This window comes from Chrysochloris asiatica, unplaced genomic scaffold (assembly GCF_000296735.1).
Source record: "Chrysochloris asiatica unplaced genomic scaffold, ChrAsi1.0 scaffold00057, whole genome shotgun sequence".
NCBI classification, from domain to species: domain Eukaryota; kingdom Metazoa; phylum Chordata; class Mammalia; order Afrosoricida; family Chrysochloridae; genus Chrysochloris; species Chrysochloris asiatica.
This window is the reverse complement of record NW_006408575.1, coordinates 17,147,854-17,172,669: the sequence shown is the minus strand read 5'-3', so window position 1 is coordinate 17,172,669 and position 24,816 is coordinate 17,147,854. Positions and strand designations below refer to the sequence as shown.

Genomic DNA, 24,816 nt, shown 5'->3' with positions numbered 1-24,816 from the left:
TCCTGAGGGCTTTACTCCCACAGGCTTAACTCCATTCTAGTGATGACTGTCAACTCTAGTTTGAGGAGGCAGCTCTTCCCCAGTCGCATTTTGAGTGCCTTCTACCCTGAGGGGCTCAATTTCTGGCCCTATATCTGACAGTGTTTCTCTGCTATTCATAAGGTTTTCATTGACTAAATATTCTGAAGTACTTTGTCATTCCTTCCTAGTCTGTCTTCGTCTGGAAGCTCATCTGAAACCTGTTCACGATGGGTGACCCTGCTGGTATTTTAAATACCCATAGCATAACTTCCAGAATCACAGCAGCTCACAAGCCACCACAGTACAACAAACTGACAGATGAGTAGTGGAATTTGTGTCTCTAGAAGATGCTGAAACTATGGTTTTGACATGGTGTAAATCAAGAATGCAGAATTCTATGGGGAAAGCTTTGAGAGATGGAAATACCACTTTCAGAAGTATAGAGACCTAGGTGGAGAGAAGATATGTGAGAAATAATAGCTTCACATTCTGATGGTTTTGTTTAGTAAGTTGTTTTTGTTTTGTAGTAATACAAAATTTATAATTTTAAAAATGTATTATTTAAGTATATTTTCTTACAGAAACTTTCATACAGTAATTTCCAAAATACATAAATGGGGATACATGGAATAGTTATATCGTTGTTGTTAAGGGCCATGGAGTCGTGTTGTTAGGAGTCAGTTCTGACTTATAGTGACTCAATGTACAGCAGAATGAAATACTGCTCGGTCTTGTACCATCCTAACAATTGTTTCTGCATTTGAGCCAATTTTGTAGCCACTGTATAAGTCCATTTTGTTGAGTGTCTTCCTTTTTCTTTTCTGCTGACTCTCTACCTTGCCAAGCATGTACCCTTGTACAAAGCTGAAGTTAATGTACTGACACTGGGTGTAGGAAGCAATTTCACATTGGCTCTCCAGCTGTGCCGTGAATGGGTAGCCTGGGTATCCTTGTCTCCATTTGACTAATGAAACAGAGGCTCAGTGGGAATATGAACCATGGGCTTGACCTCCAAAATGCACCCTGAATCCCACCACTTGATCCCACCATAGTGCTGCCCATTGTTGTAGTCTGGGTAACTTTCCTTTCATCTGTGCTTCTCCAAGTTTCTAGCCTGCTTTCCTGGTTCTACCCCCAGCCATTCTCCACCAAGGCATGGTGATCTTTTTAAAAACCTAGTATGGATCATATGTCTCGCTTTGTGTTTAAAACCTCCATTGTCTTCCAAGTCTATTTATAATAAAACACAGATTTCTTTGATGACGTACAAGACCCTGTGTTTTATCAGATCCATGCTGAGTTTCTGACCACATCTACTCACTTCCGCACTCATTTACTAGACCCAGTTTGACTTCCGGTTTGATTCCTGACCAGTGCACCTTATGCGTAGACACCACCCATCTGTCAGTGGAGGCTTCATGTTGCTGTGATGCTGAACAGGTTTCAGCAGAGCTTCCCGACTAAGACTGACTAGGAAGAAAGGCCTGGTGATCAACTTCTGAACATCAGCCAGTGGAAACCCTATGAAGCATAACAGTGAAGGTACAGGACCACTGTTGTCTTCCATTATGCATATGGAGCCAAGTCTATGGCAGCTAACAGTAAGAACTACCTCGCCCTTGTGCCAGTTCCCTCAACAGGCCAAGACCACTTCTGTTCAGGGAGGGCCATTGCACTTGTGGGCCCCTCTACCCTGAGCACTCTCTCCCCAGATTTTTGTATGGCTGCCTTCTGGTTCCTTCTGATTTCTTGGGCCTCAGTTAACTTCATCTTCACTGAATATCCCTATCTAAATAGCTGCCCCTCTCCCCTATTTGGAATCTTGTTGTGGCATTGTGGGTTAATGCACTGAACTGCAAAGTTAGTTTGAATCTCAAGGTTGGCGGTTCAAACTCACCAACTGCTCCTCGGAAACCCTATAAAGGGTTGCTATGGGCCGAACCCAACTCAACAGCACTTAACAACAACACCAGCTCCCTTATTCAGTGCTTCTTTATTCTTCATTGTCTCTAAGGTACTTAGTACCATCTTAGGATATAGATTGATTGTCTGTCATCCCCTCCAGAAGATAAACTTCCTAAGTGCATAGATCTTCTTTGCCCTGTTTATCACGGTATCACCAATACCTAGCAGAATCAGTAGCTCATAGTATATGCTGCCAGCCACTCAGATTCCAGAGTCTGTTCTGGGATCCAGCAAGGACCCAGCGTAGTGTCTTCCCCAATTAATGATGGTTGTCACTGAAAGTGCATGTGTGGCATAGCTAAAGTGTAGAGGTCTGAGATTCCAATGCTGTGCCTTTGTATTGGCAGGAGAAAGTGGGGAAGGCAGCTCCTGGCTGCAGCATGAATTGATTATACCTCAGTGGAAGACTACAGAAAGCCTTGTGAGAGAAAAGGTAAGATTCAAAAGCTTTAATGTTCAACTGTTCGGGTTGGAATTGATGCCTTCATTCTGTGAGGCTTGGGGCCATCTATTCACCTTTCTTGGAGGCCCAGTCATCCCAGTAGTTCTGTTTTTGGCTGCCTTCATTCTTGCAGTCCATTTTGGAAGCCCCATATGGGATTTTCCTTCCTTATGTGACAAATTTCTGGGACATTTCCAAGTGCTGTGAGCTAAGAAAAATGAAAATTCACATTAATGCTTACATAAGTTAAATGTAAATGGGATGGTGTCACAAGGTCACTGACTATCAATTGGAATTGATTAACTATTAGACTTGTTAATTTTGCTCTGAATAGTGCAGACTTCATTTTATTGATGGGATAATGCACTTAGAGAACTGGTAATCCAAACAATTTAAAGAACACTTCTTCTTTTTTCCTTTTTTTTTAAAAATAAGAGGCAGAGTAGGGATCTAGTACTGGAAAATGTAGCTTAGAATTCAATAGACTAGTCAAGCCAGGATACCAGTAAAATACATAGGCTTTATCAAGGGAATTGGGACCAAGACAGAAAACATTATCCTATTCTTGCAGGGTGGACCTGTGCATCTAGAATATTCTTTGTGGTTCTGGTTTCTAAACCTCAAGTGATATATGAAGGGGCTGGAAAGGGGCGATAAGAAATGATTGTTGTGTACCAGTAACAGTAACCTGTTCGGTGACCTTCCCCTTCCTTTTTTCGTTTCAGTTTTCCCATCTACAAAACAGAACTTACAGACATAAGGAATAAGAGAGCTAGAGTGGAGGGTGGTTTCTAAGATCTCTTCAGGTTCAAAAGGACTGTATAATTTATTGGGCAACACATAGGGGCAAGAGTGCTGTGCGAGAGAGAAGAGAGAGCTTTATCAAGACAGATTTCAAACAGTGTGGCTCTTGGGTCTAGAAAGTAAATAGGAGAAACACCCCCCAAATCGTGAAGCAATAGCTAGAGTCATACAGACGTGTCTAACAATGCTCCAGCTTGGATATACTAAGGGGACACAGTGAAAATTTTAGGACAAATAAAAATAACATTTTGTCCTTAAGACAATAAATGCATGGGATTCATTTCACCAAAAAGCAGGAGAGACTGAAAATAGCTTCAGGAAAAGTCTAGACAAATTAATGGATGGTCTTCCTAGAACAGGTTATTTTTTAAAAAAATTAGAGATCTTGGCTATTCCAGCCTATCTATTCTTGCCCAAGGAAGGGATCTGATATTCTTTATAGAGACCTCTTTGTTCCCTTCTGATGTGGGCTGCTGAGCATCCTCAGGAAGGGCCTGAGAGACAAAGTAGAGTCAGATCCTGTCTTTGTCTCCATCTATTGTTTGCCCAGAACACGAATTAGTGTATTCTGTGGAATAGGCAGTACAGTGCCTGGCACCATAAATACGTATTGAATGAACAAATGAATAAATGCCACAGAAAGAGCATGAGGAGATTTTGGGTCTTACTCAGGACTCTTATTCTCATTGATGTCATTCATTGAAGCATGGATTGAACATTGTATACTAAATATTGTACAAGATTGTGAAGAGGGTACAGGTATATTGGATGAATTTCCAGTCCCCTATGGATCTGAGAAGGAGCCCTGGTGCTGAAGGGCTGCTAGCAGAAAGGGTCAGTGGTTTGAACCTACCCAGCATCTCCTAAGGAGAAAGATGAGGCAGTGTGTTTCCATAAAGTTACAGCCTCAGAAACTCTGAGGTTGCAAGTTCAACTCTGTCCTATAGGGTCCCTATGACTCAGAATTGACTTGATGGCTATGGGTCAGTAGGTAGGGTAGGTGGGTATGGAGATAAAAATCTAGTCTTGGTATGGCACTGTCCAGTAAGCACTGAACTGCTGACCACAAGGTCAGCAATTCATACTCACAAGCCGCTCCTTGGAAACCCTATACAGAGTTGCTATGAGTTAGAACCAAGTCCATGACACTTAACAACAACAACAAAGAGGAAGGGCGTTTAAATCTTCTCTACCAACTAATCAATCAGTTGCCTTGGAGTCTATTCTGACCATGGTACCCTCTATGTGTTTCAGAGTAGAACTGTGCTCCCTAGAGTTTTCAGTAGCTAAGTTTTTGGAAGAAGATTATCAATCCTTTCTTTGTAGCACCTCTGGGTGGAATTGAGCCCCCAACCTTTCAATTACCACCCAAGGACTTACCCATGTACTCCAACCCCTCAGGGCTCTCCAATCAGAGGTGTGTTTATCTGTGGATAATAGTACCTATGGCAATTGGCTTTACAAACTGTGATGACTAATAGAAACTGCTCACTGGCACCCAGACCTGCCATACCTCAGACACACCTCTTGCTGTAGTCCTTTCCTGGGGGAAATCTAAATAGTGGGTCAACTTCCTACATTTCCTAGGAGAGGTGATGCTACTCCTTCTCAGCACGGAGTGTGGTTGCAAGAGAAAAACTCATCACCAATAGAGCAGGACAGGGAGACTGCATAGACCTTTAAAATGCTGTCTCATTGTTTTGCTTGAAATGTCACATGGAAACAAAGAACATCATATTTTAAATATCAGTGTCTGAGCATTTTCCAGGCCAAAGAGAGATATTTTTGATTACCCACTTAAAAATAAATTTGAGTACTCATATTGCAGTTGTGTCTGCTTTTGGGAGAGGTGACAGAGCTTTGAATTATGTGACACTCATTTTGTGTGTGGGCTGTCACATGGCTGCCTACCTCTTTGATAAGGGAATCGCTACAGCTCTGTTGCTGTGTACTCTTTCTCAGTTGCCCACTTGAGTCTGTGTCCCTGATGCTTAATATGGTTGGGCAGAGTGTTTGCTCCTGAACTCCCCAGAGGGCAGTGGCAGACAGACAACGGCTGCCACAATAGCTGTCAGCAGAGTTGAATCAGGGCATTGAAACAGGGAAGTGACTCTCTCAGTGAAAGTTATTGGGCAATATTTCCCCCTACCTGCTCCTTCTTCCCCATGGGTTTGAAGTGTTCCTTCTTAAACATGAAGTAACAGGATAATTAGGCAATGGACATCATTGCCTAAGAAACTTGGTTAGGACATTCAGATCTTAGCAGAGTCCTTGGTGGTTTGAAAGTCTCAGCAGTGCCTAGAACCCTGATAGCAGGTGGGGTCGGTGGGTTTGGAAGAGGCAGGCCCCAGCCCAGAGTAACAAAATAGGTGACACAGTTTCTCAAACATGCCAAAACTCAGCTTTAAGGTCCACCTTAAATAGGGCAGGAGCTCCATAACACAAGGGCTTTGGTGAATGAAAGGGACTTCAAGTGTTTATCAGTTCTTGGTCTCAAGTCAGAAAGTTCACAAGTTAGGACGCCCAATGAATCTAATCTTTTAAAAATATGTATGTAGGAGTGGTGGCAGTTTTTATTGTTTCAATGTTCAGTTCTAAGTTAACATAGTTGAAGCATCAAAGTTTATTATGATTCTTTTTTTTTAACATATTTAAATTTGTTTGGAGTTTTCTGTAATAGATAGGTAAAAATAGAAAGTCTAGTTCTTACAATATACACGCAATTATTAAAAACCTTGAAATATAAACAAAAGAAAATAAGATTATTTCATGATCCTACTGCCCAGAGGTAACTTCAGTAACATTTTCATCTATTTTTCTCTACCTTTTTCCTTTTCCAAAAGTATATTTATGTAAAAGATCCAGTGTTGTATTTTGAGACTTTGTGCTTAATATCTATTATGTATACTCTCTCAATTATTTAAGTTATTCAAAGTCATTAATTTTAATGACTATTTAAAGTTCTGTCATAGGGATGGACCATTATTTATTTAACCATTCTCCTATATTTAGACATTTAGATTGTTTCCAAGTTTTCATAATTATAAATAATGAGTCCCCTTATAGACAAACCTCTGCCTGTGGTCCTGCTTGTTTCCTTCAGTCTTATATTACTGGGTCAAAGGGTGTGAATGTTTTAAAACTCTTGGTCATATTGTTAAATTATTTTCCCATGAGTTTGTTCCAATTTAAATTCTCCCTAGTAGGATGTGGGCATGTCCATTTTATGTGATGCTCTCTGTATTTTGATTTATGGTTTTAAAAAAAGCTTTGTCGTTAAAAATTAAAAAACAAAACAAAAAACAGTTATTTTTAAAAATAATTTGGGAGGTGAGGGAGGCAGGGGTTGGTTACCAGTGTTATTGACCATGTTTCTCATGCTTATTGATCATTTGCGTAATATTTTAAATGATATCCTTTGAGTATGTAAGGAGCCCTGGTAGTGTAGTGGTTCTGAGTTGGGCTGCTAACCACAAGGTCAGCAGTTCGAAACTACCAGCTGCTCTGTAGGAGCAAGATGAGGTTTTCTGTTCCTGTAAAAATTTGCAACATTGGAAACCCTTATACGGGGTCCTTAGGACGCAGAACCGACTTTATGGCACATAACTACCACTAGCTGAGTATGTAGCAACGTTGTCCATCAGCAGATATTCTCTTATCTGTAAAATGTACCTCTTTTAGACATGCAGTTGTTGTTAAATGCCATCGAGCTGGGTCTGACTTTTAGCAACCCTATATAGGAGCTCTGGTAGCATAGTGGTTATGAATCGGGCTGCGAACCGCAAGGTCAGCAGTTCGAAACTACCAGCTGCTCCGCAGGAGAAAGATGAGGCTTTCTGCTCCTATAAAGATTTACAGCCTTGGAAACCCTGTGCAGGGTCACTATGGGTCAGAACCGACTCGATGGCACTTAACATCAACAACATATAGGGTTTCCAAGGAGTAACTAGTGGGTTTGAACCACTGACCTTGCAGTTAAACTGTGAAGCCCTAATTTGAGATGTTCTTCGTTGCTTTCTCTGAAATGATTGGGGGTTTTGAAACTGAGGGATAAAATAAAATAAAAGAAACCCACTTTGAATAAGTGAGCCCCTGGTGTTTTCCAAGATAATAGCTGTCTTGGCTTCCTGTGTACCAGTCACAGAGATAAATTAAATTGTATATGTTCATCATCCACTTAATTTTTACAAGGTCACCCAGAAGATTGACTGTTAACTATTTTATAGACAAAGAAATTGAGATGTAAGGAGGTACAGTAACTTGACCCAGTTCATGCAGAGACAAGTGTCACAGCCAGGAATTGAACTGAGATCTCTCTGATTCCACAAAACGTTTGCTGTCTAAGAACTTGTTTGCCAATGTTTCCCTTTATTAGATCTGCAAGCACACACTACACCACATAGCATCTTGGAGTTTCTTTTCTTTGCCTTTCAGGAGACAACAGATGGGGGAGGGGACTCAGTTGTCTGGGATTGAGGTCATTTCATGTTTGGGCTGGAAATGCAATTGACCCTTTCTGTTCCGTTTCCTGTGGACCAATGTCAGAGCACTGTGATGACCCCTGGGATCCTTGGCCTCACTTTGCAGGAACTGACATTCTTTTGTTGTTAATTCTAGCATCCACTCAGAGCCGAGCTCAGAGTTATGGTAGAGGGGAGAGAACTGATCCTGGACCTGGAGAAGAATGAGTAAGTGGACTTCTTTTGTCTAAGACAAAAACAATTTCTATGGCCTCATGTCAAATGCAGGACGCAGGTGTCACTGTTTTGGAAGGAAGGAAGCAGTTTGTGAAGTTATGCAAGCTCTCAATCCTTGGGTTTTTGGGGAGAGCATTGTGCAAAAACACATCTCACATCAGGCTGTAAGATTACTGCTTAAATTAACATGCTTTCTTAGGCTGTGTTTCTAGAACCTTTTAGATTTCCTTGCAAGGACAAAGGACTCTGTATGTGTGAAATTAAAGGAGGGGATGGATGGGGGACTTCTCCAGCTGTCCTACTAGCTCCAACCTATCACATGGCAGGAAGTGAAGGAGATTAGGGGCAAATCACCCAGAGGAGAGAGGCCAGGCAGAGTGTGCTGGGATTTGGAGCTTCAGATCCTGGCTGCTCTGTCTGTTCTGGGTCAGCTAAGTGGGAGAATCGGTCACTAAGGGCATTGTCAGCAATCTCCTGATTTCCTGGGCTTGGTTCCTCCGTCTTCCTGACCTCATTCATCTTGGGTGGCAGTCTGACTCAGAAATATCACCACATTGATTTGCCATCAGGCACCATTGTACCCTGATTCATGTTATTGAGCAGGTGTGTAGACATAATGCATGGCTGCATTGTTTGCTTGTTCTGAAAACATTTCCAGAGCTCTCTTCCCTTGATCAGGGGGACTCTGCAGTCCTGTGGTGTTTCCCCACCAATGATCCTACTTTCCTTTGGCCACACAGACATTTCAGATAAGACTGCATGGCTTGGAGAGCTGCTCAGCTCCTCTTGGCAGCCTCCAGAGCCCCATGGAAGCAGATGAGTAATCGAGCGCATCACTGCCAAGAAAGGGATGGATAAAGATTTTCTGTATCCAGAAAGAGGGGAATAGTTGCTTGGCTGGGGTAGAGAGGGAAAAGATAAATTTCTCCAAATTTGGGCTTTTAAGATACTTGCAAAAGAGGGTGAATGGTGTCTGAAATCAAAGAAGAAGCATGTACAGTAACAGGCTTCATCAGTGTCTTTTTTCTGCCTTCAGTGGCTGCCAGAGAGATGGGAAGGACAACCATCTTTGCTACACTCCCCCTGAAAGAATAATGAGCTTTAGAACAGACCTGGCCAGCTCTGTGCCCAGATGGTATAGGCTTCCCTCCTCCCGGATTCCTCCTGAGACGGCCTTCCTTTGGTCCTTAGAGGGGCTGTTCTTGACAGTTACCCAGGGCCTCTTTCATTCTCTCCTGGCCCCAACCCTTGAGTTCTAGTCTAAGTGCTCCCTAGGGTCACCTGGGTCTAATCTGTCCTGTTCTTCTCCACATGGAGCAAATGATCCCTAAGCTTTCTTGGGTCCAAGCGATGGTGTTGATATTGTGGGCAAATTCTGTAGGTACTGGGCTGGTTAGGCAGGGCTCCCAGGATTTGAGTTCCCATCCTTTCCTTCTGCTTTGGAACCTTTGCAAGACTTTGTAAGATGTTAGAGCATGAAGACATCTTAGAAAACATTGGAGGTCTCTCTCATATGAAGAGGCAGAAACTCTGACTCAGACACGGATAGGGATTTGCCTATGAGACCCAGTGTGGTGCAAATCATTAATGTGCTCAGCTGCTGACCATAAGTTTGAAGATTTGAGTCCATCTAGAGGTGCTTTGGAAGAAAGGCCTGTTGATCTACTTTAAAAAAGTCAGCCACTGAAAGCTCTAAGGAGCACAATTCTGCTGTGACACATATGGGGTCACTGTGAGTCAGAATTAACTGCACAGCAACCAGTTTGATGTCATGCAGCAAATCTGTGAAAGAGGTGACACTTGGAGCATTTGTGTTCCTGGCCTGAATCTGGAGTCACAGAGACCCACATTTGATTTACTAACTGTGTGACCTTAAGCAGATTGCTTAATCCTTTGGAATTCCAATGCTGTGCAAAAAATAAATAAAATGTGGTTGTCTGCTTCTATACAGATTTACAGCCTTGGAGACATTACAGGGCAGTTCTATTCTGTCCTATATAGGGTCACCGTGAGTTGGAATTGACTTGATGACAATTGGTTTGACTTTGGGGTTTTGTCTGTAAAGTGAAGTTAGTAAGGCGAGTCTTTTGGGGGTAATTGTGAGGGTGGGAGGGGGTAATGTGCACAGAGTGCTTAGAGAGCACACAGTGAGTGTCTATTCCTGTTGTGATTTTTATGGGTACTCCTTGAGGAGCCTCCATAGGAGAGAGGCTGTGGATGTGCTTCTATTGTCTGCTACTTGGAATCCTCCACCAGCATGAAGCTGGAAGTGATTCCTGGCCTCCCTGAACTGTCAGAAGGCAGGAGCCACGACAAAAATGGAAGCAGCCAAGCCAAGCAATATGATCTCATCAGGTATCCCTGGGGATAGCATCCTGCTATTTTCATCCAAATTGGGCTTTTTGTTTTCGAACATGTGTTAGCAAGCGGAACTCCAACTGCACACGACTTCCTAGTGTGTTTATTTCCCAACGTTTTCTCATTCATGGTACGTGAGAGTCCGGATGCCAAACAGTTTGGGGGAGGAGAGATGCTTTCCTGAATTTTCAGATTGCTGTATTCAAGTTTTTATAATCCCATGATACTTGAAGGGGGAAACTAGGCCCAGTGCTAAGTGATTTCTCAGACTTCAGTACTAGTCTTCTGAGTAGATTCAGGCCACTTTTCATTTATAGCACCAGGCATCTGCAGTCTGCAGACACCTGTGTAGGTACTGGGGAGTTTCTACTTTAGAGTGGAGAGGTAGAGACTATCAACAAACAAGGCAATGTGGGTGTCAGATGACAAAGGCTGTGTTCAGAGGGCAGGGAGGGAGATGCTATTTTTGAAAGGTGAGTTGATGTTTGAGACCTGAAGGAGGTAGGGGAGTGAGCCACTGGAAATGAAAATTCCAAAGAGAGAGGACAGCCAAATTCAAAGGCCTTAAGAGATTATGAAAGTTCCTGCCTCTTGTCACATTCTCAGACCTCCCAGGAGCTGTGGATGAGAGCTTCTGGGACTTTGAATGGAGGGAGAGGACATCTTTGATTCCTCTTTCATCATCTCGAGGTGTCTGGTCTTCTCCCATCAAATCAAAGTCCATGTGCTAATGCATGGCCCAGAATAGCAGCGAGCAGGCCTTTAATGGAATTCACACGTGGAGAGATTGCCAAGAATGGTGAGGACTGAGACACACGAGGTGGCGGGGTGGGAGGGGATTGATGGGCCAGGAGCAGGGGAGGGGCACGCAGCAAACTGAGCTTCAGCTCCTCTAGCAGCAGGCACACCTACGCTGCTCTGCTTAGTTCCACAGCATGGCAGCTGGCAGCCTTTTTTCTGCTGTGAGGCACTTGCAATTAATGGAAGACACTCTCAGAAGACATGTATGCCACTAATGACTGGCATCATAGAGATGATCTGAGCAAAGCTTTCACGTCAGACAATCCTGGATTCAGCTCAAGGAGCTCTGGTAGCGTAGTGGTTACGAATCGGGCTGCGAACCTTAAGGTCAGCGGTTCGAAACTACCAGCCGCTCCGCGGGAGAAAGATGAGGCTTTCTACTCCCGTAAAGATTTACACCCTCGGAAACCCTGTACAGGGTCGCTATGAGTCGGACCCAACTCGATGGCACTTAACAACAACAACAACAACATGCTTTCTTCAAGCATCAGTTTCCTCATGGGGTGTAATGATGGTCCCTGAGAGGAAGCAGTAAGATGGTGCATATAAAGAAAGAGCCTCCAGCACAGTGCCTGGTTTGTATCCCATTCTCTGCTGATGGCAGCTAGCATCATGATTTCTCTCTCCCTGTTTTATGTGCAAAAGCAATGCATACTCATTATAAACCATGCAACAGTGTCAAAGCATAAAAAGTAAATGAATGAAAGTCTCCCATAGTCTGGACATTTTCTATACATATGAGAACATATATGCAAGTGTACTTTAAAAAACATTAATTGTTTAACACACACACACAAATAATAAGATCTAGCTAGAGTAGTTCCTTCATATTACTGCATTGAAGGGTCACAACTGAAAAGCAAAAGATTTTCTTTTAAATATCTCTCAGCCTATTTGAAGACAATAGGCAATGAGCAGTGTTATCAAGCAAGCTTTGCTGCCCTAAGAGGTTTCATTATGCTTCCCATTTGCTTTCAGGCTCAGGGTAACACTTCAAAGACACTCTTTTTTTTTAAGTTTTTATTGTGAACTGAGTGACAGTTTACCTGGGAGAACATTGGCTTTACACCATTGTTCATTGCAGTGATTACAATCTCCTCCATGCATCATCACTCAACAGTATTTGCTTCCATTCCCTCTGTTTTTTTTTTTTCTTTTTTTTTGAGGGGGTGGTGGTGCAAGTGTACTCTTAATTACACTCACACATACACATAATTTTCAAACTTGGGTACATAGCTGCTGTTGGTAAAGAGCACCGGGCAGATACTTTACTGCACTTCTTCACTGTATGAGACAGAGGTAGGGAGAAACCAGCCCTTCAGAATGAAGTTACATGACACACAGTGGAGAGGGCATTGAGGCTGGAGACAGACCACAGGGAATTAGTTAACCCGCCAGCCAGTTCTCCTGGACCTCAGCTTTCTAGTCAGTCAGATGGGGATTTTTGTCCCCACCTAAGAGCTCTTTCTGTGCTATTTAAAGAACACTATGTGGGTAGAAAAATGGAAAGGAAGTCCTTTCCTTTGAGAGTTTGTTCTCCGGTTGTAGAGACATCCCTGCAGGTAAAGACAAACAGCCACCAACACCATGGACTTTGAGGTGGGAATGAACTGCTAGTTCAGGACACACGTGAAAAGAGATGATACGGTAGAAATGATAGGCTGCTATTTCCACAATCCACACTTTTGAGGCATAAATCAATAGTATTTTGTTTTGTTTTGTTTTGTTTTGTTCCCCTCCATGTTATTTGCCAGAACCTCTGAGGACTGTCTCTTTAGCCCATGAGTCATATATGATGAAAACCTGTGAAATCTTCCTAAACTCAGGATATTCAGGGAGATGACCATCTCTGAATTACCTGACCCTTTCTTCTTTCTTTTCGTTACTCTTTCCCGAGGAGGGTACCCTGAGCTGATGAACCAGCCTCCAGGATGCTCACTGGGCTACATACTAGAGGATAGGATCATAGTCTGTTAGACGGTCACTTTCAAACGTAGAGGAGGAGTATAGTGGACACTTTGCCCAGAGGACCTTAGACTTCATACTTTTCTTTGTTATTCCATAAACTCCTCTGGACACTCATCTCTTCACTATCCTGTCCTTTCTTGAATTAAAATCATGACAAGATTTAGGTTTTGACTTCAGAAAGGTAGAGGAGGCCTTTGGTTTCAACCCCATTCATTGTGCTCCAACCCACTTAGCTAAAGAGAGATCCTGTTTGCACAAGTCTAACTAACAAGAATAGATATTTGTTTTCTTTTGTGTGTATTAGACTTACTTCAGGACTTCCTGGGGAGCAGTAATTGTCAAGGAAGAATTTGGGCATTTAGAGGGTTACTGATTATCATATTATTACTTCTAACTTTTATCTCTTCATTCAAGAGTAGAACTATGTTCTACAGGATTTTCAATGGCTTTTTTTTTTTTTTTTCAGCAATAGATGGGCAGGTCTTTCTTCCTAGGAGCCTCTGGGTGGACTTGAACCTCTAACTGTGGTTAGCAGCTGAATACACTGACTGTTTGCTCTATCCAGGGAATCTACCCTAGAGAAAGGGGTTGCTTTTGCTGTCTTAGAAATCAAGGTACTTACCTGGAATTTTTATAGAGAGTCATTGCTAATGAAACTACCTAGCTCGCTTATTTTTCCCTTTCCCTCTCTCAACCCTGTTTGGATTGTATAATATTGGAGAAAAAAGAGAAGGGAAGAATTGTTAGACAGAAAGTTTTCAGCAGTGGATTGGATGGATTAGTTGCCACCTCTCATTCCTGAACTTCTCTTCCAGGAAACCTGGTAAAAATATGTAATTGATCTGGAGCAGCACCCTGAATAGCCTCAGGCCATGGGACTCATGCCTATCTCCTGTCCTCCCTACCCCTACCTCCCACCCCTCAGCCTCCTGCTGGGTCAGGAGTGGACCATACTTAACATCTTACCAAAGGGCAGCTCCCTATGACCTCTCTTGTCAGGAGCTTCCATTTGTTGTTGCCAAAATTCAATTCTTTGGATCAAAGAGCAGCTTAAGAAAGGCTTATAAGGTACCCTAGTGCTCTTAGTAAACCATGTCTCACTGAGTTGCATCTAAATGAGTCACAGACATATGGATTACATTTCACTTAAAATACACATGGCTTAAGAAATTAAAGGATATCATTCTTTAACCAAGTATTTGGCAGATCTAAAGCATTCAAAATGTTTTTCCAAACTCTGCAAGCAGCTGGGCTTCCCATTCCCTGCAGCTAAGATCATATAATCCAAGGAGCCCGGTGCCAAGGAAGTGGCTGGATCGATGGGTGGAGACACCAAAATTTGATGAGAGCTGCCTGTGGATGACTGAAATTTCTTTCAAACTTTTTTCGAAGCTTTAGGAATTGAATGACTGCCTAAGTGAATTCGTATGCCACACAGTGTGTTGGGCCTTGAAAGACTTTGCCCCTGAGAGACTTGAAACCCTGTGTGAGGTGTAGTGTCCAGTTGCTTTATTAGCTTGATATTTATTTCATTTGAAATTCGATTTTGTCCAGAATTCTGGAGCTGTAGGTAAAATCATTTGTTAGTTGCTGTTGAGTCATTAGGGTTAACATGCAACATCGAACTACTCTTCCAAAGTTGTAACTTTTGGAAGCAGATTGCTAGATCTGTCTCCCAAGGTGCTTCTAGGTATGTTTTGTTGACTCGATTTTTGACTAGTAGCCTAGTCCTTAGCTATTTGTGCCACCCAGGAACTCCAATTGGTTGCTAGCCAATCTGATGTGATCTCTACAAGTTACTGTCTCAGCCCCATCCCTGTGTAAGCACTGTCTCCATTTCTGAATCATTACAAACGTGATATTGCTTTCTTCGGGCCCATTGCCTAAGCTCAGTCTCAATGATCAGGAATGGCCATCTGAGGGATGCAGCTATAGTTGTCCTGAATGGGGATTAGGGAACATTAGGAATTGAAATAACCCAGGCATGTTGATTCTCTCTCTGGTAGCGTATTGGTTATGAATCGGGCTGCGAACCACAAGGTCAGCAGTTCGAAACTACCAGCTGTTCCATGGGAGAAAGATGAGGCTTTCTGCTCCCGTAAAGGTTTACAGCCTCGGAAACCCTGTACAGGATCGCTATGGGTCGGAATCGACTCGACGGCACTTAACAACAACAACAATGTGTTGATTCTCTAGGCACTGAACATATAAGGGATGGAGAGAACCTGCCTCAATTCCAGGCTCTGATGCTTGCTGGTTAGGCGGTCCTTCTGAGTTTGATTTCTTCTCTATATTCATAATAACAGGTTCTTTAGTGAACCAGTTTCTGTGCAGAGGTGCTACATACATTGATACTTAATCCTTGTGGTACCACTTGGAAATTGTTATTATTATCCACATTTTATGAATGAAGAAACTCAAGCTTGAGGGGTTTAAGCAATGAACCCAAGGTCAGGCAGGACCAGGGGTTAAATTCTTTCTTTTAGTTGTTAAGTGCCATCAAGTTGGTTCCAACTCATAGTGACTCCGTGTACAACAGAAGATACACTTCCTGGTCCTGCGCCCCCCTCACAATTAACTATGTTATAGCCCACTGATGCAGTCACTTTGTCAATCCGTATTGTTGAGGATCTTCTTTTTTTTTTTTTTATACTGACTCTCTAGTTTACCAAGTATTATGTCCTTCTCCAGGGACTGAGCTTCCTGATAACATGTCCAAAGTACATGCGACAAAGTTTCTCCACCCTCACTTGTAAGATGAAGTCTCACCATCCTGGCTTCTAAGGATCATCTTGGCCATAATTCTTCCAAGACAGATTTTTTTTTTTTTTTTTTTCTGACAGTTCACGGTATAGTCAATATTCTTTACCAGCACCAAAATTGAGAGATCTTCTTTATTTATTGTTCAGCTTTCACATGCATCTGAGGCAATACAAAATTTCATGATTTGGGTCAGGCATAACTTAGTCCTCAAATTGACGTCTTTGCTTTTAGATACTTTAAAGAGTTTTTTTTTTCCCCAGCAGACTTACCCAATGTAATACGTCAGTTGATTTCTTGACTGGCACTTCCATAGGCATTGTTTGTGGATCCAAGCAAAATGGAATCCTTGACAATTTTTACTGTCTCTTACAATATTCTACCTCCCACATAGAAAGTAGAGACTCTGATACCTGCATTACAGGATGTTGTTGTTGTTAGGTGCCATTGAGTCAGTACCGACCCATAGCGACCTTATGCACAGCAGAATGAAACACTGCCCGATCCTGGTCCAGCCTCACTACTGTTGCCACGCTTGAGTCCATCGATGTTGCCACTTGGCCAATCCTTCTCATTAGGGGTCTTCCTCTTTTTCTCTGACCCTCCACCTTACCAAACATGATATCCTTCTCCAGTGACTGGTCCCTCCTGACAATATGTCCAAAGTATGAGAGGCAAAGTTTGGCCATCTTGGCCTCTAAGGAGCACACTGGCTGCACTTCTTCCAAAATGGATCTATTGGTTCTTTTGTCAGCCCATGGCACTTTCAATATTCTCCTCCAACACCATAACTCAAATGCGTCAAATGTTCTATGGTCTCCCTTATTCACTGTCCAGCTTTCGCATGCATATGAGGTTATTGAAAATACCATGGCTTGGGTCAGGTGCACCTTAGTCCTCAAGCTGAAATCTTTGCTCTTCAACACTTTAAAAAGGTCTTGTGCAGCAGATTTGCCTAATGCAATATGTTGTTTGATTTCTTGACTGCTGCTTCCGTGAGTGTTGATAGTTGATCCAAGAAGAATGAAGTCCTTGACAACTTCAGTCTTTTCTCTGTTGATAAGAATGTTGTTTATTGGTCCAGTGGTGAGGATTTTTGTTTTCTTTACATTGAGATGTAATCTATAGTGAAAGCTGTGCTCTTTGATCTTCATCAGTAAACATTTTAAGTCCTCTTCACTTTCAGCAATCAAGGTTGTATCCTTTGCATATCGTAGGTTGTTAATGAGTCTTCCTCCAATCCTGATGCCACGTTTTTCTTCATAGAACCCAGCTTCTCGGATTATTTGCTCAGCATACAAATTGAATAAGTATGTTGAAAGAATACAACCTTGTCGCATACCTTTCTTAATTTTAAACGATTCAGTATTCCCATATTTTGTTTGAACAACTGCCTTTTGGTTCAGGTACAGATTCCTCATGAGCACAATTGAGTGTTCTGGAGTACTCATACTTTGCAATATTGTCCATGTCATGATCCACACAATCAAAAGCCTTTGCATACTCAATAAAGCACAGGTAAACATATATCTGATATTCTCTGCTTTCAGTCAAGATCCATTGGACATCAGCAATGATATCCCTCATTCCAAGGCTTCTTCTGAGTCCAGCTTGAACCTCTGGAAGTTCTCTGTCAATGTATGATTGTAGCTGTTTCTGTATTACCTTTAGCAAAACTTTACTCACATGGGGTATCAAAGAGATTGTCCGATGATTTCTGCATTCCATTGGGTCACCTCTCTTTGGAATGGGCACAAATATGGATCTCTTCCAATCAGTCAGCCAGATAGTTGTCTTCCAAATTTCTTGGCATAGATGAGTGAGTGTCTCTTGTGCCTGCCTCACTTTCTTGAAAGATTTCAATTTTTATTCCATCAGTTCCTGGTGCCTTGTTCTTTGCCAATTCCTTCAGTGCACCTTGGACTTCCTCCTTCATTATCATCAGCTCTTGATCATATGCTACCTCTTGAACCAGCTGAATGTGTCTTGATATGTCTTGTTTCATGTGTTGCTGTTGCTTCCCACAGTGTTAAAGAGGACAGCATATTGAGAAATCATTTCCAAAGTTATTGCTTATGAACACTTCCCAAGCGTCATGTTTTCTGACACCCAGTCAGATCCCAAACCATGATATTTTCAATCACCTCATTTGCATGTGAAAGTTGGACAATGAATAAGGAAGACTGTAGAAGAATTGATGCATTTGAGTTATGGTGCTAATTAAGAATATTAAAAGTACCATGGACTTCCAGAAGAACAAACAAATCTTGTGTTGGAAGAAGTACAGCTAGAATACTCCTTAGAAGTGAATATGGGGAGAGTTCGTCTCTTATACTTCGAACATTCAGTGTTTTGTTCTCTTGTGCTAAGAGTTGTTGGTACAAACTTGACTCACCTAGCAACAACAGACTACCTTCAGGGAACTCTGGATGAGGATAACTAGAAATAATGATGAGATACCAGTAATGATGTCAACAATAATGGTGATATAGAAAATATAGTGGAGCCTTGCAATATGCCAGACATGTGCGGTCATTGATGGGCCATCTAATTTAATCTTTACAGCAACCCTGTAGGTGTAGTTACCTCTGTTATTCCCTACTTGCAGATAAGGACCATGAGGCACAGAGCAATGTGACTTGCTCAAGGTCATCTAGATGAGAAGGGCAAAGCCAGAATGTGAAACCAGGATTTATTTAACTCCAGAAACCAGGCTTTTTTTTTCCCTCCAACAATTTTTACATATATAACTCAATTACATTGATTCTGCTCATCAGGTTGTGCAACCGTTGTTATTAAGGATTTCTACTGATAGTGACTCCATGTGACAGAGTAGAACTGCCCACCTTCCCACAAAGTCTTGTAGGCTGTAATATATACTGGAACAGATTTCCAGGTCTTTCTATCATGGAGCTCCTGTTGTTGGTAAGTACCCTGTACACATCTGAATGACACACTGTACCCTCCTTTCAATTGTTGCGATGTTTGAGCCCATTGCTGCTACCACTGTGCTAGTCCATCTCATTGAGGATCTTCCTCTTTTTCACTGACCCTCCACTTTACCAAGAATGAGATCCTCCAGGGACTGGCTTCTTCTCATAACATGTCCAAAGTATAAAAGACAAGGTCTCACCATCCATCCAGCTTCAAAGGTGCATCCTGGCAGTACTTCTTCCTAGATAGACTGGTTTGTTCTTCTGCCAGTCCATGATACTTTTCAGTATTCTTTGTCAGCACCATAATTCAAATGCATAGATTATTTTCAGGACTTCCTTATTCATTCTCCAACTTTCACATGCATATGAGGTGATTGAAAATACCATGGCTTGGGGCAGGTGCACCTCAGTCCTCAAACTGACATCTTTGCTCTTTAACACTTTAAAGAGTTCTTTTGCAGCAGATTTGCTTAATGCAGTATGCTCTTTGATTTCCCGACTGCTCCTTCCGTGAGTGTTGATTTCAGATCCAAGCAAAATGAAGTCTTTGACAATGGCAGTCTTCTCTCAGTTTGTCATGATGTTGTTTATCGGTACACATGGGAGGTGCTTTTTTCTGTATATTGAGATGCAGTTCATACTGTGAAGGTTGTATCTTCATCAACAAGTACTTCAAGTTCTCTTTGCTTCCAGCAAGCAAGGTTGTATTATCTGCCTATTGCAGGTTATTAATGAGTCTTCCTCCAATCCTGTTGCCATGTTCTTCTTCATGGTAGAGCCTTCAAGTTGGTTTTGACCCATAATGAGCATATGTACAACAGAACACAACACCACTTAGTCCTGTGCCATCCTCACAATTGCTGCTATACCCCTCCATCTATGGCTCTCCCTCTTTTTTTTTTTTTTTTCCAATACAGATTGAATAAGCATGGTGAAAGGAGAAAACCCTGACTTACATCTTTTTTTCTTTTGAGCCATTCAGTATCCCCTTGTTTTGTTCTCACAACTGCCTCTTGGTCTATGTACAAGTTTCTCATGAGCACAATTAAGTGTTCTGTAATTCCTATTTTTCATAATGTTATTTATTGCTTGTTATGATTCACACAGTCAAATGTCTTTGTATAGTCAATAAAGCACAAGTCAACATTTTTCTGGTATTCCCTGCTTTCTGCCAAGATCCATCTGGCATCAGCAATGATTTTCCTGGTTTCATGTCCTCATCTGAATCCAGCTTGAATTTCTGGCAGCAACCTGTTGATGTATGGTTGCAACCATTTTTGAGTTATCATCAATAAAAATTTACTTGCGTGTAATATTAATCATATTGTTTGATGATTTCCATATTCCATTGGGTCACCTTTCTTTGGAATGAGCACAAATGAGATCTCTTCTAATCAGTTGACGAGGTAGTTTCCAAATGTCTTGGCACAGATGATTGAACACTTCCAGTGCTTCATCCGTTTGGTGAAACATTTCAATTTGTATTCTGTCAATTTCTGGAGCCCTGTTTTTGGTTTTGTTTAACCAGTGCCTTCAGTGCAGTGTGGACTTCTTCCTTCGATACCATCAGTTCTTGATCATATGCTACCTCTTGAAATGGTTGGATACCAACCAATTCTTTTTAGTTTAGTGATTCTGTTTATTCCTTTCATCTCTTTTTAATGTTTCCTGCATTGTTCAATAGTTTGTCCATGGTATTCTCATTGTATACAGCCAAGTTGATTTTGACACAAACCCTGTGTAGAGTTTCCAAGAATGACTGCTGGGTTTGAACTGCTGACCTTTCAGTTATCAGTCCAGTGCTTATCCTCCAGCACACCAGGGCTCATTTTGCTCATGGTTGTTGTTAAGTGTCATTGAATTGGTTCTTACTCATAGTGACAGCGCATAGGTTTCCGAAGAGCAGCTGGAAAAGATAAGCACCCACCAGCACTTCTGCTTCAGCGCCACATCAAGACCCCCAGTTTGCCCATAGAACCCTACAATATTGCAACTGAGGCTTGAATTTTTTTTTTTTTTCCTTCAGTTCATTCAGCTTGAGAACTGTGGTGTGTATCCTTCTCTTTTGATTTTCTAACTCCAAGTCTTTACACATTTCATTATAATACTTTATTTTCTTGAGCTGCTAGATTATTTCAAACCACCAACTTTTGGTTAGCAGTTGAGCAATCATTAACACTGTCTTTTTCCATATTATTCTACTACCATTAGCAGAAACTCAGTGCCTTCCTAAGGAATGCCTTCCCATAACTCTTCCTTCCCAATTGAGGCATCATTTTAATGAGGCCCCTTAACATTGATAACCTTCATGTAGTGACTGGAGGTGGGAATGGGGATGGTCTTGGAGTAGGACATTTGGGAGTGCGCCAAGGAAGAAAGTAGTGTAATAGTGAAATGCTTAGCTGCTAACCAAAGTAGGTGGCTGGAACCCACAAGTGGAAGAACGCTGGTTCTTAACCACACAGCATTGGATTTCCTCTAAAATAACTTGTTCTTGTTTAGTTTGCTTTGAACTCTTCTTCTTTTTAAAAACAATTTTTTTGTGTGTGTGATTGGGCTGAAAGTTTGCAGAGCAAATTGATTTTCCAGTGAACAATTTATATACATTGTGATTCAGAACATGGGTAGTAGTCCCTACAGTCTAACAGCACTCTTCCAGCTTGCTCTCTGTGTTGACTGTTTCCAGTAAACCCCTCCTGTCTTCTGAGCTCTGTACCTGGGCATATGATGCCCTGGTAATCATGTATGACTGGTTGTTACAGGCATTGCATACCTCCCTGGTGTCATTATTCACCTTACAGCCCTGTCTATTGTTTGGCTGAAAGTTGAACCACTGGGGTAAATTCAGTACCAGCCTTGAAGGGTGTCTAAGGGCCGTAGTCTCTTATTAGACCAGAAAGCCTGATCTTTTGTATGATTTTGAATTTTGTTCCGCATTTCCCTTCCAGTTTTTCCAGAAACTTCCCTTGTGGTCCCTTTCAGAACAGTTAACAGTGGTAGTGTGGCACCATCTAGTTCTTCTGTTTCCAGGTTTGTGGAGGTTGGGGTTTTATGATTCATTAGTGCTTTGGATTATTTCCATTTGTCTTTGATTGTCTTCACTCTTCTATGCTCTGATTGAGGAGAGACCAATAACTGTACCTTAGATGGTTGCTCACAAGCTTTAAAGAGTTTTATATCGAGCTCTGGTAGTATAGTGGTTATGAATCAGGCTGCTAATCTCACAGTCAGCAGTTCAAAACCAGCTGTTTCGTGGGAGAAAAGATGAGGCTTTCTGCTCCCGTAAAGATTTATAGCCTCAGAAACCCTGTACCAGGGTCGCTATGAGTCAGAATTGACTCCACGGCACTTAACAACAACAAGGTAGGATATAAAACATTGTCTTTGTGGACTATGTTATGTCAGTTAACCTTTATGTTCCAGGAGACTGTGATCTTCAGTCTCTGGGCTTTGAACTCTTCTTCAGTTAGCATCAACATTGATGTTCTTTGCTGTGGAGTCAGCTCTAACTCATGGAAACCCTATGTAGAACAGAACAAAAAGTTGCCAGTTCTACACCATCTTAATAATCATCAGCATGTTTGAGTTCATTGCTGAGGTTATTGTTTCAGTCCATTTCACTGAGGGTTATCCTCATTTTTGCTGACCTTCTACTTTACCTACCATGATGCTCTTTCCTAGCAACTGGTCTTTCATGATGATGTGTCTAAAGTAAGCAAGTTGCAGTCTCTCCATGCTAGCTTCTAAGGAGCATTCTGGTTGTGTTTTTGTTAGATTTGAGTGTTGCTTTGAGTGTTGATTTGAGATTTGAGTGTTGCAGTCCACAGTACATTCAATATTCTTCACCAGTACTATAGTTCAGATGCATCAGTTCTTTGTTCTTTCTTATTCGTTCCAGCTTTTGCATACATATGAGACTTTGATCGGGTGCATCTTGATCATCAAAGTGATATCATTACTTTTTAAAACTTTAAAGAGGTCATACCTGCTGCATTGGCATTATTGCTATTGTTGGTTGTTGTAGATTCTGGCATTGGCAGTTAAATTGATGTTAAAACTAAAAACCCATCACTTTTAACTCAGTCTTGACTCATAGTGATCCTATAGGATAGTGTAGGACCATCACATTGAATTTCCAAGGCTATAATTTGTATGAGTCCTGGCATGGTGCTACAGGATAATGCACTGGACTGCAAGGTCAGTTTGAATTGCAAGGTTGGTGGTTCAAACTCACCAGCCACTCCTTGGAAACCCTATACAGGGTTGATCTGAGTCTGAAGGCCTCTATGGCACTTAACAACAACAACAACAACAATCTTTATGGAATCTGACTACCACATGTTTCTTTTCTTCCCTTTCCTGTACTTTCCTTAGTTCCTAATTAGAATTTTAATTTCAGTGTAATATAGTGTAAGCTAGATAGGAGTCTAAGGCTGACTCTTTGCACTCGCTGGCAGTGTGAGAAAAGGCAGGTCACTTGAGCTTTGGAACCTCAGTTTCCTCAGTCACTTGATGGGATAATAATAGCAACCACCTCATAGGATGTTGTGTGGATTCAGTGACGTAATGCATGTAAAGAATTTAGGATGGGGGCACCATACGAGTTTAATAAACAGTCTCTATTATTTGACTTTTGCTGGGTCAAGGAAAAACATTTAAGGATGAAGTAAGAGGGAATTCCCCTGAATTGGTTTCCAAATGTAATTAAGAAGCTTTGACCTTTCAACCCACTGCCCGGATAGGAAACTCACTTCTGGCCGCCAGTGATGCCCAGTTGACCTAACTGTATCTGAAGAATACAGCTTTGCAGGCTGTTCCAGTTGGCCAAACTGTAACTCTTTTCTGTGCCTGCAAAAGAAGTACCCACCCGGTCACTCCCTGGCAAAGCCCTGAACTCACAGATAAGGAGGTCGGGATTTGTTCACGGGTTCCGGCTCTATCTCCTTCCAGGGACCCACAGCCAGGCCGCCTATGCAGCAGGAAGGATGTACACAGTTTCTTTTGTCTCAAGCTTATTTCTCCTAGTTGCCCTTTGGCAGGGAGCCCAGGGTTCAGTGAATAGGAGGAAGCTGTCAACTGACCTGCTGGCCTTAAATGGACCCTTGTTAGAGCTCAAAGGGAGCTGTGGACTCTGAGAAACAGGGACAGATTTTTGAGTTTGCAAATCCCTTCACTATTAAGCCATTTACCTAAAGACAACAACAATATAGAACTAACATCCTGTCAGTGGCCGTTTACCATGAACTTCATAATTTAAATGTTTTTTCCTAACCCCAAGTATATTTACCCAAAGTCCATGGTTAAGTGCTCGACTCACTAACCAAAAGGTTGGTAGTTTGAATCTACCCTGGAGCAACTCAGAAGAAAGATCTGGTGATGATCTGCTTCTAAGATGCCATGACCTTGCAAAACCCTAGGTTGCAGCTCTATTTAGACACACAGAGGGTTAGCATGAGTTGGAATTGACTCGACAGCAACTGTTTTGTTGTTGTTTGTTTGTTTTTTTATATATACTTAAATGGCATCATATCATGTTGCCTCAGTTTAATAACCTGTTTTTCATTTGGAAATATAGCACGATACTCATTGAATGATTTTTTAAAATTTACACAAGAATTTTTTGGAATGCTTAAATCTTTTTCATAATAAAATATTAAAGCAAATCATACAGGTCAGTTTTTAAATAAGGTCATTCTTTATGCTATAATTTGACTTTAATATCTTTGCATATTAGTATATTTTAAGACCTACTTCATTTAAAAAAAAAAAAAGAAGAAGACGAAGCCATGGGAACTCATTGAATGGATGGACCAAGGTTTATATCCCTATTAAAGGGCATTTAGGGTCCATTTTTTTGGTATTACAAATAACATAGTAGTATTAGCCTTATGCATAATCTTTAAACACATTTGCAATTAATTTTGTAGAACTGAAACTTAGATGTGAGGTTGCAAGAACATTAGACATATTAATTTAAAATGCTTTTAAATTTTGACCTCCCATTTCATAGCCATCTCCTTAAAGGTTGTTTCAATTTAATTCATATGACATAGTATGAGATTTT

At 41.5% G+C, this 24,816-nt stretch overlaps 1 protein-coding gene across 1 annotated transcript in view; it reads left to right on the top strand.

Moving 5' to 3' along the window:
• The window catches only part of ADAM19 (ADAM metallopeptidase domain 19), a 145,323-nt gene that overhangs the window by 15,689 nt on the left and 104,818 nt on the right, over nucleotides 1-24,816 (top strand). The window contains exons 2-3 of the mRNA XM_006863931.1: nucleotides 2,334-2,419; nucleotides 7,850-7,920. Of these exons, the coding sequence (XP_006863993.1) occupies nucleotides 2,334-2,419; nucleotides 7,850-7,920 (157 nt within the window). The remainder of the gene's footprint in view (nucleotides 1-2,333; nucleotides 2,420-7,849; nucleotides 7,921-24,816) is intronic.